Raw genomic sequence first — 13,375 nt, forward strand, 5'->3', positions numbered from 1 at the left:
CAGGAATTCCTGTCAGGCTTTGGCCTCTGTGTAGTGAGTTGGATGGTGAAGCATCCCTGAGCATACCAGGTACTAAGGAGGCTAAGGAGGGAGGAACTGGACAAACTGATCCCTGGGTAAGGTGGGAAGTGAGAGCTGGGACAATCAGTCATTCCCTGAGAGCCTTCCCTTGATCATAACCCAAGTGGAACAGTACATTGGTACTGAGTTTTGAGACATTTCTAGTAATTATTAATGCAAGTTGTGGCCAGGATGGAGATTTATTAATGACTAAAGCCAATCACCTTTTGACCCTATAAATAGCAGTCCAAAGTGAAGCCCTTTGAGCTCTACTGGACCATAGAGGGCAGCGAGTTCCTTGTATGGTTTATTAGAGTCTTATTTCCACTTGTTCATCCAGATGAGTCTAGGATGAGCAGCCATTCTCTCTGCCCCATGACCTCTTCACACTGTTGTGTACGGACAGCTTGCATTTTTGCATATTCCAGCCCCCTCGAGTCACCGTGCCATGAACCAACTCTGGTATGTGTTAAGCACAGAGCTCTGGATGAACTGGCAGAGACAGGGCATGTTGCTCTGCTCCAGGTGCCCCCCTGCCACGGCCCGGGGCAGCTGGCCGGTCACCAGGAGCCGGACATAGCATCCACTGAAGATCACCAGGAGCTGCTGGGCCATCGCCTGGAACGAGCAGTAAAGGAGTCAGAGCAGAGCAGGACAAGTGATGACACATTAAATGCCATGTGCTCCCTCATTCAAGGACTGTCCTTCTCTGAAAGAAACAGGACCGAAGCCAATGGCATATGTAACTGTCCCAGATACCCTTCTGGTCAGCAGTGCTGGCACACTGTCCCCGTGGGGTATGACATGACCCCACCAGTGGGTGGCTAGGCTAGCCAGGCTGCTTGGGGACCTGCCTGCTCTTTCCCTGCCTCAGATTGCCTTGTTTTTCCTGTAAAGCTTCAACCTGCAGCAATGTCACCTGCACCAAATTCACTTAGTGAGCAGATAACACATGAATCAAAATCATCCCATTTGAAGCTTCTTGCTGAGTAGGAATAAGGACACATTTGATGCTCAGCGTGGCACAAGTCTTTGAAAGCACACTCATGGAGGAGACAAAGGCTGGACACATGCAGGCCTCGTCCCCAGCCCGAACAGAGGTGCTGGGTCTCTGCACTGACCCCTGTTCTCCAAACAGGGACCCCCGGGCCACCAGCAAAGAAAAGCCCAATCCTTTAATTCCTTAAGCACTAGTTGCTCTGTACTCAGTAACTACTAAGCACTGCTAGGGCTGGAGAACGTGTGTATGGACCTCCAGGCTTCCAGGGGCTTCTACTAGTGATAAAGGAGGTGTCCCCCATGGCCGGGGGCTGCTGGGATGGGTTTTGGAGTCAAGGTGTCTGGAGACGCAATTTGGCACCTTTGCTCATGAGGGAGGGATATTCCTTCTCCTTACCTCTGGTGGGCCCTCAGGAACGAGGTGGAGCAGCTCGTTGCATGTCACAGGCTCTTTATTTAGGTTCACCTCACTGGATAACAGAGGGGACTCCTCACGCAAAGCCTCTTCCTCCATGCCCAGGTCAGGGGAAACCACCGCCTCCATAACCACACAGAGCTCATCCAGGCTGTGCCGCAAGGCCGGCTGGAAGAGAAACAGATTTTGGGGGCCTCCAGAGACAGGAAGGCAGCAGTGTCTTGAGGACAGCTTTGATTTCCTCCTGCATGCTTTTAACTCCTAGGTGTTATCATCCCAAGAGTAAAACACAGCACCGCCCAAGAGCCATGCCCAGCGCTTGGAGCTGAGCGCCTCTATCCCACATCCCTGCTGCCATCAGCTGCCTCTTGTGCCAGTGACTTCTCCCAGCACAATGGTCACAGCCTGGCATGAAAAAATCTATCTTTAAAATAGCCTTTAAAAGCTAGATGAGTTGTATCAGTCAATATGTGAATTGGTGTGGTTTTGCCCACCCCCAAACTGCATCTGCATCCATCCACGTTGATGGATGAGCAGCCTTGAGATTCTTAGATGACTGCACCCCCTTCACCTCTCATCCTACAACCATCCAGTGCAGAACACGGTGTTTGTGTATTTATACAACCAAATAGAGGAAAACATTTCCCGAAGGCCAAGAAGACAGCATTTTCATACAGTAAACCCAGCACCTACTTACTCCTCAGGCTATCTCATTTATTTCAGGAAGACAGCTCAAGGCATTACTTATTTCAAGTTGTGACACATGCTTTCCAGATTTGCCCTTGATTCTTGATGCCTTTCCTTTATTAAAGTCATGCAATTAATTATCCAGACACACAGGACATAAAGAAATTCCTGCTTATCTGAGCACCAACAGATGCAGTTGCTCCACCTCCCAGTCTGTCCAGCTCCCAGTTCATAGCAGGGGATGCCTAGGTGGACACTCAGACACTTGGTTCGCTTTGCCCAACTCCATCCCACCAAAGCTGGGGCATCAGGGTGTCCTGCACATGTTACTATGAGAGTTTGTGCCTCATTTACCTTTCGTGTCCTCTGCAGGTCCATGATGTGGGCTGATAAGGACTGGAGGCAACGCTCCGGGCTGAAGTGCACAAACCACAACTGGGATGGGCAGGGTTAAGGAAGGAGTCTTTCCATGCTTCCCCCTCTGCAGCCCTCCCTGTGGATTACAGTATGGATAGAAGTGAGGCAGCTGGTGCTTGCAGGATGTTCAGGATACGCTCAGGAACACTCACACAACATCCCAGGGCCAATTTTAAGCCAAGCTAAAGGGGAAAAGCGGAGGGGTGGCAGAGAAGGGGGAATGTTGCCCCACATGGCAGCCAGTCCTCCTCACACACCTTCTGCTGCCTCATGGTGATACTGGGATAACCCAGCGCATTGCACATCACTCAACTCAGAGGCCTTACATCTAAACAGAGGATAATGTTGACTTAGCTCCCCTAATCCCTTCTGGAGTTCTTTCCTTTTTTTGTAGGGATTAATTCCATTTATTCTTTACAAAATCAATTGAATCCCTGTGTTGTTTTCTGCTTTCAGGCAGTTCTGGGACTGGTAGGTGAAGGCCCATTGGATTAGTCCTCACTTACTGCAGCGTAAAACTATGGTGGTCTATAAAAAACATGTAATTCGGGTTCTTTGTTTCCTCCCCATTCTGCACAACTTCACTCCCACCAGCCCTCCTGCAGTATTCCCTGTCCCCATTTCTGACCCTGTTGATCCCCTCTCCATTTGTATTTCATGCCTCTATATATATGGGGTGGTATGAAGGTCACCAGTAAATCTGGGTGACCGTGTCTCTCACCTTCCTTTAACACTTCCATGCTCTCTTGAAAACGCTCTTCTTTCCCCTAAATCTCTGTCTAGTGTAGAAAAGGTATCTCTGAAAAGCAGCAAATGAACCCAAGGATGGAGATTCATGTTTGCTCTGTATTGGCTTCTTGTTGTTGGGGTTTTTTTGCCATAGGCACATTGCTGTCACTCTGTTCATCTTCAGAATCATCACTGTCATGTAAGTATAATACACTTTCAGGAATAATTGTCTTGCCCAACGGACTTCAGCCTTTTAGTTGTAGTATTTCCAATTACCTCTGGGCATAACTTAATCCCCATTTGTAGGACAAAAAAACCCCAATCCCTCATGCCATTCAATAGGAGAACAAATCTCATCCCACCCCCTGGAAATCCTCATGGATCATAATATCAACAAACAGCTCCATATCATCAGCTACCCAGGAGGGACACAAACAATTCCCTACAGAAAGGATACTTGTAGGATGTTGTGTTGCCCATCCAGGACATCTGTAATCCCCAGAATTAAACTGTGTTTGAGAAAGACTTCATTGACAGCAGCCAGCCTCACATCTGTGTTCATATTTATCTGTTAAAGAATGAAAGAGAAATTAACATGCTCTGCAGCAGAAGTTGGGCCAGCCCATGGCTGCAAACTGCAGCTGGATAACCCCAAATACCACAGCTCCAAAAGGAAAACAGTGACAAGAGCAGTCTGCACTAAGGGAAGGATTGTCACCAGCCTCCAGTACTGGCCCAGCCACCACTAGCAGATGTCTGCGCAGAGAGAAATCTCACTAAGGATCATTTCTCTTATAGATATGTCTGGAGTGGTACTGACTTCCAGAAACACGTCCTCTCTTCCATCCCACAGCAGTCCCCAAATAAAGGACTGCACTTCTGTGAACCCACACGTTTGTCAGGTTTCGCCTTAAGGCAGAACTGTCGTTAGAGGGTTGCTCTAAAATCCATTCAGATCAGTGCAGAGACCCCTCTGGATTTTGAATCAAGCCTTTCCAACATTATTCTTCAGATCACTCCTTAGAAATCTCCATACTCCTGTGATTCCTATGAATAAAAGTTGACACCAACCAAGCAGTAGATGCTGCAGGCTGGTTGCCTCTCATGCTAACAGCAACTCCCCTTTTCCTTCTGCCCAGTCTACCTTGGGTTTATAACTATTGCAACTCCTATGGGTTAGGAGCTGCTTTTTTGTTCTGGACCTGTTGCAAGGCAGGTGTGGTGGGGCCTGGACCATGACCCCATGGCTCCAGCAGCACAAGTGAATGAAGTTCTTAATGGCAACAGGCAGCCAAGAGCCACCATGAGAAGCAGGCCAGGAACCAGCTCTGCTGGTAAGCTCCTGTGGCTTCCCACCAGCTGTGGGAACATGAACCATGCCCTGAAACGGCTGCTTTGCCTCCAAGAAGCAGGTGATCTAGGTCAGCCTGCCTGGCTCCAACACCTACGTTTAGGTATTACAACACCTATCTTGGCTGCATAACCTGATCTCCAAGTCTGCTGTAAAGTTATTCCTTCCTTCTCCAGAAAACTATGTTCTTAGTATGTATCTACATGACAACCCGTGTCGCAGCCCTCTGGTGGGTGGAAGTCCTGCTCCTTGTGCCTGCACACAAGCAGCATCCTCTTACCTTCCTCTGGCGATGGTCAATAACGAGTATCACAATGACGGTGACTGCTACAGCAGCCAGGGTCACCAGCACGCTGGCCTCCCAGTAGCGTCCGAAGGAACACAGCTGGACTGTGGTGTAAATGTTTGTCCAGAGAGACATGTAGAAAACCTGTGAAAACCCGGCCACTAGTGACAGTCACAAACCATGAAAGTGAGAAAAGTCATAGGACCATAGACTTGTTTGTGTTGGAAGGGACCTTAAAGCTCATCCAGTTCCAACCCCCTGCCACAGGCAGGGACACCTTCCACTAGAGCAGGTTGCTCCAAGCCCCTGTGTCCAACCTGGCCTTGAACACTGCCAGGGGTGGGGCAGCCACAGCTTCTCTGGGAAAAGTCTGTGCCAGCGCCTCAGCACCCTCACAGGGAAGAGCTTCTGCCTAAGAGCTCACCTCAATCTCCCCTCTGGCAGGTTAAAGCCATTCCCCTTGGCCTGTCCCTACAGGCCCTTGTCCAAAGCCCCTCTCCAGGTTTCCTGGAGCCCCTTTAGGCACTGGAGCTGCTCTAAGGTCTCCCCTTCAGGAGCCTTCTCTTCTCCAGGCTTCCCCAGCCCAGCTCTCTCAGCCTGGCTCCAGAGCAGAGCTGCTCCAGCCCTCACAGCGTCTCTGTGTCCTCCTCTAGGCTTCTCTTCCCTCCTCACGGGAAGAAGAAAAATCCACCAGTCCCTTCTCATAGGGTAATACCTTGCCATAAATTGTCACATGAGATTTTCAGAGGGTGGAAAAGGACAGAGGGTTTTTTTCGTTAATAAATAGGGAAAAGAAAGGACTAGAAGAACTCTGAGCCCTAGTTTATTATAAAGAATCACCAGTCATCAAAGACAGAGTGAATTGTTAAGGATGATTCATACCTAGGAAGGATTTCAACTGAGTTCCTCCATTTAGATAAGAAATGCACTCACCAAGGCATATTGATAATAATTCTAACAGTCCCTTCATTTAAAAAGCTCCTGTGTCAAAACACTCAAGGAAGTGCAGACACTACTCAATCACAGAAACACTCAAATGGTGATGCTGACACTGGAGTCAAGGACTATGTTAAGGACTGACAAATTTGGCCTTTGCACAAAGACAGGCAAAATTGAATTCATCTGGCCTTTATTTCAGATAACATGTATTTGGGCAGGAGATATTGCCTAGAAGCAAATATGACATATGCAGCACAGCACGTCACAGCATCGTGTCACAGCATCATCTTGCACTAATATAATGTATTTACACTAAACAGGTACTAAACCCATCAAAATACTGAGCACTAGTTCCTGCAATATTAGGGAAAGGAGGAGAAGACATGTATAATGGCTATCCCAAAAAATCAATGCAGCTAAATGGAGGAGTCAGACTTTATCACATTCTCAGCATGCTGCAAAATAGCAGCCTTCCAGTAGATGCTAATGGTAGGAGTCTCTAGAGGATCTTTTCTCGCCAGAAGAAGAATAAGACTAGACAAACACCTCAGTAATCAAAAGGTTGACTGGTCCTTTGGTCTGAATTAGCATCAGGACCAGAATATCTACAGATGTTTAAAATCAAGTTAAAAATATAGCCTATTGTAGGTACAACTACCTCAGTTATTCATGGCAGTTATTCAGCCATGCTTCAGTGGGACTACCAGCAAGGGGTTGGAGATGGTGCCTTAACCTCCATATACAAAAAACCTGTGAACTGAGGTTTCCCAAGGAGTCCACTAGTAAGTGTGAAAACCAGCATCTCCTCTCCACCCAAGCCTCTCTCCTTCCCTGGGCACAAGAACCCCAGCTGCGGGTCTTGATGCACCTCAGCGAGAGACCCCCCTTGCACTTACCACAGCAATGGCTATCTGGAATGCCCTGGAGTTGTAGAACATGTACCGTCTCACTTCAGGCTTCAGAACAGCATCCTGGATCAACCTTTTCCACTGATCCGCTGCCACCTGCTCAGGGAGCAAACAGAAAACTGGAGCCACCCCATAGTTTTGGGCTTCAAATCCCATCAGAACTAGCCTGGGCAGTCATTATGGGCCAGGCTTCACTGCAGCTCAAACTGTGCCCCAGAGCACTCCTCCAATTTCATCCATACAGCTACCACAGACCGAAACCTTGTTTTCTTGCCTCATTTGCAGTGAATACTATCTCCCTGGAAAGTGCAGGAAAGGTCACAAGAGAAACTAGCTTTTCGTGACAAAGAACAGATTGTCACAGGAATGCTTCAACCCGTCAGAGTGACTTTCAAGCAGCTCACTATGTTGAATGGGTTTCTTCATGGCAGTTTAAGCCAAGATCATTACAGCTGATTAGCAGCCCATGGGGAATAGACAGAAGTGGAACTGAAACAAGTGACTCTCAGAACGAGAACTAAAGCAAAGCTGTCTGTGATGTGGGTGCAGATGCAAATGATGCTGATCCAGCTTGTTTTCACTCCTACAGGGTCCCCAGGGGAATAACACCTGAGGAGCTTACCTGAACCCCGAGGGACTGGAGTTTCTCTGCACAAAGCTCCATATCAAAGGAGGCGGCTGAGCAGTTGTTGTCCATGCTGAGCACCATGAGCACCTGCCCATTGAAGGGTTCTGCAAGAGCCCAAAGGAGGCATGAGCATAGCTCTGGTATGGGCTTTATTCCCAGCAGCTAAAGGAGCAAACGATAAAGGGAAGGCTGAGGCATGCAGACCACCCTGACATGTTTTAAACAGACCCAGAATTCCCCTTTGGACATTTCTAACAACATCACAAGGAGCTCTGGAAGCAGCCTCATGTCCCCTGTAAGGAAACAACCTACAGAAAGGGAGGACACCTCGAACACATTCCAGGAGCGAGAAGATAACACAACGCTCTGATCTTCAGCAGGATAACGTCTTGCCTCACTGATCCCTAACTGATCACACTGAGCACAATGGACTCAGGCTGCTTGGTGTTGCTGAGGCTCCCTACCTCTTAGAGAGGTCCCCCGTTGCCTACCCACCCCACCCACCACAAGACTGAACAAAGCTTGAGCAATCAAAGTGCTTCTCAATAATCACATTTACAGGGAGGTGGCTCATGCTGAGCTCCATAGATCCTCCAACATCCAGCTCCCTGCCCCAGCAGTGCTCCTGGGCAGCCTGGCTCTGCCCAAGGCTCTCAGCTCCAGTCTCAGCTAGGGCTAGGATCAAGGATGTATTCTAGAGACCCAGGTTGCAGGCAGGAGCCTGGAAAGAGTGAGGACAACCTGTCCTAGATTTGAAGAGCAGGTTGCTGGGAGCTGAGGCAGAGCCACCTCGGAGCAGCACAGGAGAGCTGTCATCTCTGGGCATCTCATCCGGCATGCAGCTAGAGTTTATACAAGCAGTGCTGTATCAAGAGGAAGGGATGAGGGCTAAGGAAGTGCTTGCTTAGTGGAGATCCTGTTTCACTGACATTTCACCCAGTTTCACTTCTCCTTTGCAGATCCGGGGTCAAATCCACGTGTGTCCCCTGGGGCTGCTCCTGCTCTCTCCCGGATGCTGTGCTGGCTGAAACACAGTGTGTGCTCACCTTTCCTTTCTCTCCCACTTATGCCCTTCATTCTCATATCTCTTCACTGCTCAGGAACAGGAGATGCCAAGTGAAACAAGGCAATTACATTACAATAGGATGTGATTGCTTCGAGGCAAAATGAGAAGGGTAGATGCATCTGAAACCTCCAGCTGCACCTGAAACCGCCAGGATAACAAGGTCCTGTGTGTCTGCTGAGGTTTATTTCCTCAGAGCAGTGGAGGCAGTGAATATAAAGCAAGAATAAAAACAAATGACCTCAGCCTTGGGCTTGACTGTCCTGTCCTCCTTTGGTCAAGTTGCTCAGCACAAAGTCTAGTGAGTTGGGTGACAAGCTGAGATACCAGAGATCTGAAGAGGGGTTCAGCTCTTCGATCTCTGCTGGAGCAACAAAAGTTGCTTCACCCCTGCAAAACCTGAGCGCTAAGGAGGTGCCATGCACTCCGCAAGCAGAAAGGGTGCCCTGAATGGCTCATGGAGGTGTCTGTGAGAACAGGCATTCACAGCGCTGCCTTCTGCCTCTGCACAGCGCCTCAGGTGGCTTTGGAAGCAGTGCTGCAGAGAAAGGGCAAATTGCTACTGGGAAAAGGAGTCACTTGGAAAGCACAAGTCATGTTTCCCAAAGATTTCAAGAGAAGAGGGCTTCTAGGATGCTGGTTTTCAATAGGTGGATGTCCATTCATTCCTACATATAAAGTTCCTCACTTACCTTTCACCCCCTGCAGGGATCCTTCCTTTAAATCACTCTTACAGTAGAGGATGGAGGAAAGCGACCCATTTTTCTCAGTTCCACCAGTTTGGCTTTTATGGGCCACGCTGAAGGTGTCTCTCCTTGATGGACTGTGTTGTATTGTCACAAATCCAGCACTTTGTATATCTGCTTTATCTTCCATGGCTAAGAAACACGGATTCAGCCTCAGGTCAGGTGGCTTGTTCTCCTGGCTGGGGAGCAGATTGTGAAATCCTCATTCACACTCCCACTGATGACTTTCTTGAGATCCTGCTTTCCATGGGCAAGAAGGCATCTTCCGGCCCTGAAAAAAGTGAAAAATAACATCCCAAACCTTGCAGAGACAGCAGATAAAGGGTAACAGCACACACCGCTTGGGTGTACTCTGCTCTTTGGACACCGCTCCCACTGGATATTATCACCAGGTAGGTGTTGGCCAGCCATGAGCGCAGTATGCACAGCCTCACCTTTTGCTGCAATTACCTTTATGTTTTGTTAATGGGTAGAAAAGTTATCCTTAAATATTGCTTCAGTTATCCCAACATCCTTAAATATTGTAAACAATTAGTCAAGGAATAGGCAGGATTTCTCCTTGTGAATCATAGAATCACAGACTGGTTTCTGGTGGAAGGGACCTTAAAGCTCCCCCAGTTCCAACCCCGTGCCATGGGCAGGGACACCTTCCACTAGAGCAGGTTGCTCCAACCCGCTGTGTCCAACCTGGCCTTGAACACTGCCAGGGATGGGGCATAATGACGAAGCCAACAGGTTTTTTGCTCTTTCTTTCAGGAAGCACTTTCAGAAGATGCAGAGCCAGTGTAAATGCCCCAGGCACCAACATGGTGGATGATTCCCCACCACACAAAGGACACAGTGCAGTTAAGGAAGAAAAACACAGCCACTGAAGGCAAAGGCAAACAGGAGCTCTCACCCAGCAGCAGCAAAGCCCTTGAAGGTCTCTGCTTTCCTTTCCCCTCTCCTCTCCTCTCCACCACGGGCAGTGCCAGGAGCTGACAGGCACACGCAGCAGGCATGGTGCCCACAGGCTTTCCAGGCAAATGCTGCTGATGCAGCTTCTAACCTCCTGCCAGAGCCTGTGGGTAGTTATTAAAGCAAATGTTTGGAGGACTCTGAAGTTTATTCTTCAATTACCTTCCATTCCTGTGGCTCTCCAAAACTAGCATTTACTTTTTAACCTCCGCTTGCCCTTACTTTAGCACCAGGAGCCTGTTGCTGTCTCTTGGTGTAAAGGTCCCTCACAATGCTCATCCACTCTCCTTACAAAGAGGATTGCTTTGGTTTGGCTGCTGGTTGTCTTGGTTGGCTTAAATCAGGATAGCCACTGCTTGAAAGGACTGTCAGAAAGGAAATTGAGGCAAGAGAATCATAGAGTGGTTTGGGTTGAAGGGACCTTAAAGCTCATTCAGTTCCAACCCCCTGCCATGGGCAGGGACACCTTCCACTAGAGCAGGCTGACAACACAAAAGGTCCCTCTGATCGATTGCAGAAAAACCCTGCAGAGGGCTGGAAACACACTTAAAGGAATCAACCATGGTGCATATTGCACAAGAGGTATGCGGAGTGTGTGTGCACACACGGGATGGGCACAGCTCCCACTCTTCACCATAGAAGTGAGATTTTCCTTGCAGAGCATTGGCAGCCACATGCTACAGAGCATCAAAAGGTGGATTCAGACAGTGAATTTTCTCACTCCTTTCCTGTTTTTGCCTTCAATACCCTCAGGTTAGCATCAACCAGAAGGAAAAATGCAAAACATGGCAGAAATCCCCATACAAAGCAGCAAAGCAGGAGTGAAGAAACAAGGCAAACAAAGGAAAAACTAACTAAAGCTTACCACCTTGTGCTGCTCTCAGGTGAAGTTAGAGACGAAGCAAGGTGCTCCGGCTTAGATGTTGGAAGTTTTGAGTCTCTGGAGGACAGTCTCAGGAAGCAACAGCAGGATCAGGGCTCAGCCTGAAGGATGCAGCAGGGACAGGGCTGAGCCCTCCCCAGCCCACAGGAGGGGAACAGCCTTCCCCAGCCAGGGCAAGCTCATCAGGAAAAGCAGCTTTGCTTTTACCTTTTCGTGCAGCACAGGCCTTGTTTGGTCTTTTACTGCAGAACAACTGCCCATATTTGGAAATAGGTCTGCCCCAAATCCTCCTCTGCCGCCTCCTGTGCTAACGCGAGGGGAATCCTCTCATCTCCTGCACTATGTTTCTTGTATCTCTTGTTATTCTTTATGCAATGCCAACATCTCTGGTGACTTTGCCTCCTTCAGGCCATGGACTTTCTTTTTAGGACCCCTCCAAGCCCCAGCTAAACAGCAGAGAAACATTCAGCAAGTCCTTCTGCTCCAGAGCAACCAGTGGAGGCTTACCTGATCCAACTCGCCTCCTGCTGCTGGGGAGCGAGCTCAGGTCTCTCCTCCTCACTGTCCTTTATCTGCCACCATCCCACTCTGCCCCATGCAAGGTCTCCAGCCCCACAGCCCCAGCCTGTGCTGGGGAAGGTCACTCTCCTCTCTCCATCTCCTGGGCACCATGGGCCAACCAGGCACAGCCCAGCCAAGGCAAGGAGCGTGCAGCTCCGCACTGCCTCTCATGAGCTGCAAGCACCAACTTGCAACATCTCCCTCGTGCATGTGACGTCTGCCCTGGGCTGTTTTCACAAATGCGGTTTAACCCTCTAAAGCACTTCCCCACCAAAGCCACAGCCTCCTCGAGCAGATCCCACCATAGGAGTTATCCTCACCTCTGCAGGGTTGGGGTCCAGAGCTGCACCCTAAAAGCAGTGAAGAGCTGAAGTGGCACAGACAGAAGGCTCTTCTCCTCCTTCTCAGTCAGCTGGGCAGGACTCACAGAGTGAAAACCCCAAGGTTGCATCAGATTAGTTGCTGTCGATACAGTCAAAGCCAAGCATCAGTGCGAGGGCTGGAGAAATGAGAAGAGGTGAGCAAAGATCTCAAGGCTGAGAACAGGTCACTGTGTATCTAGCAATAGGTCATGTTACAGTGCAGAGAAGCAGGAATAACACACAGGGTAAGAATTGCACCCTCCTCAAGCAGGAGGCTGTGCTGGTACAGAGGATGGGTGCGAGTTTCCTCTCTGGATGCTGGACTCAGAATAAAAGCAGCAGGGTCAGACCCAGGGTCAGACAGAGCCACCAGGACAGCTTCACATGCTGGAGAAGCCATTTGCATTCATGTGAAGAGACAATATTGAGAGACAGCACAGGGAAAAAGGCTTATCAGCCTGGGAATTACGGTTTCATGACTTGCCAAAAGCTAGAGGATCCATGGAGGCTGGGAATGGAGTGAATTGATTATCTTAGTGACTGTTGGTCTTGGCAAATGGTTTAACAAGAAAAGAAAGCAGCTTCTTGCAGTGCCTGTGTTCACTTCCTGGAGAAAACACAGTTCTTCTCCTGCAGGGATGGATTTCTGCAGCCCAACTTGCTCCAGACATTGCTGAGCAATGTGTTCCTTGCACCAGGAATGGGAACAGAACTGACTCCAAAGCCATTTAACCCACATGGGATCTTGTTAGACTGGAAACTGGCACCTTCCATAGTAACATCATCCAGGTATTGAGAAAAATCAGATAAACCTTCTTGCTGCTGTCTCCAGCTCAAATCCCCACCCAAGATCGGGCCATGCAAAACTTCAGGTTCTGTTGCAAACGTTCCTCATTAAAAGCTTTGGCTTCGGTTCCTCCTCTTCTCACCCACACAAAGATTCTGACGGAGGGAAAATGTTGATGACCAAAGTGCTTAGAAAGAGCCCTGTCAGCTTGCTGCAAGTAAAGGCCTGAGGCAAAGCTTTGTGGGGGCAGTAAACTTGAAAACCACATTCATAACCACCTGCAGCATGTACACTGCACACCTCTGGTTCAGCAAGATGTGTGTGGATGGGCTGATCTTGGCATCCACACCTCATCCCATAGCACAAGCAGAACAATCCTGCTCATTTGGGATGGGTGTTGGGGAGCCAAGGTCTCCCAGCTTGACTCTTCCTGACCTCACCAGTCATCAAGCCACATGCTCAGAAATCTTTGACACGTTAGTTTTCTGACCATCTTATTTGGGGCATAATCTTGATGGGGTTTTTTTGTTAGGTGAGATCCTACCAGGTTCCTTCTCAATCCAAGCAGGTATCCTGTAGCCACGGGTCCCACAGAAT

The 13,375-nt window shown here is 49.0% G+C and overlaps 1 protein-coding gene across 1 annotated transcript; it reads right to left on the reverse strand.

The window, feature by feature from the left end:
• Positions 1–241: 241 nt before the first annotated feature.
• TMEM268 (transmembrane protein 268) lies at positions 242–13,175 on the reverse strand. Its single transcript, XM_030507414.1, is given in 10 exon segments — positions 242–678; positions 1,457–1,642; positions 2,516–2,596; positions 3,765–3,875; positions 4,939–5,088; positions 6,780–6,887; positions 7,414–7,523; positions 9,175–9,388; positions 9,391–9,499; positions 11,950–13,175. Coding segments are annotated over 10 exon segments (1,380 nt in total). The 5' UTR covers positions 12,081–13,175; the 3' UTR covers positions 242–498.
• Positions 13,176–13,375: the final 200 nt, after the last annotated feature.

This window comes from Strigops habroptila, chromosome 15 (genome assembly GCF_004027225.2).
Source record: "Strigops habroptila isolate Jane chromosome 15, bStrHab1.2.pri, whole genome shotgun sequence".
Taxonomy (NCBI): domain Eukaryota; kingdom Metazoa; phylum Chordata; class Aves; order Psittaciformes; family Psittacidae; genus Strigops; species Strigops habroptila.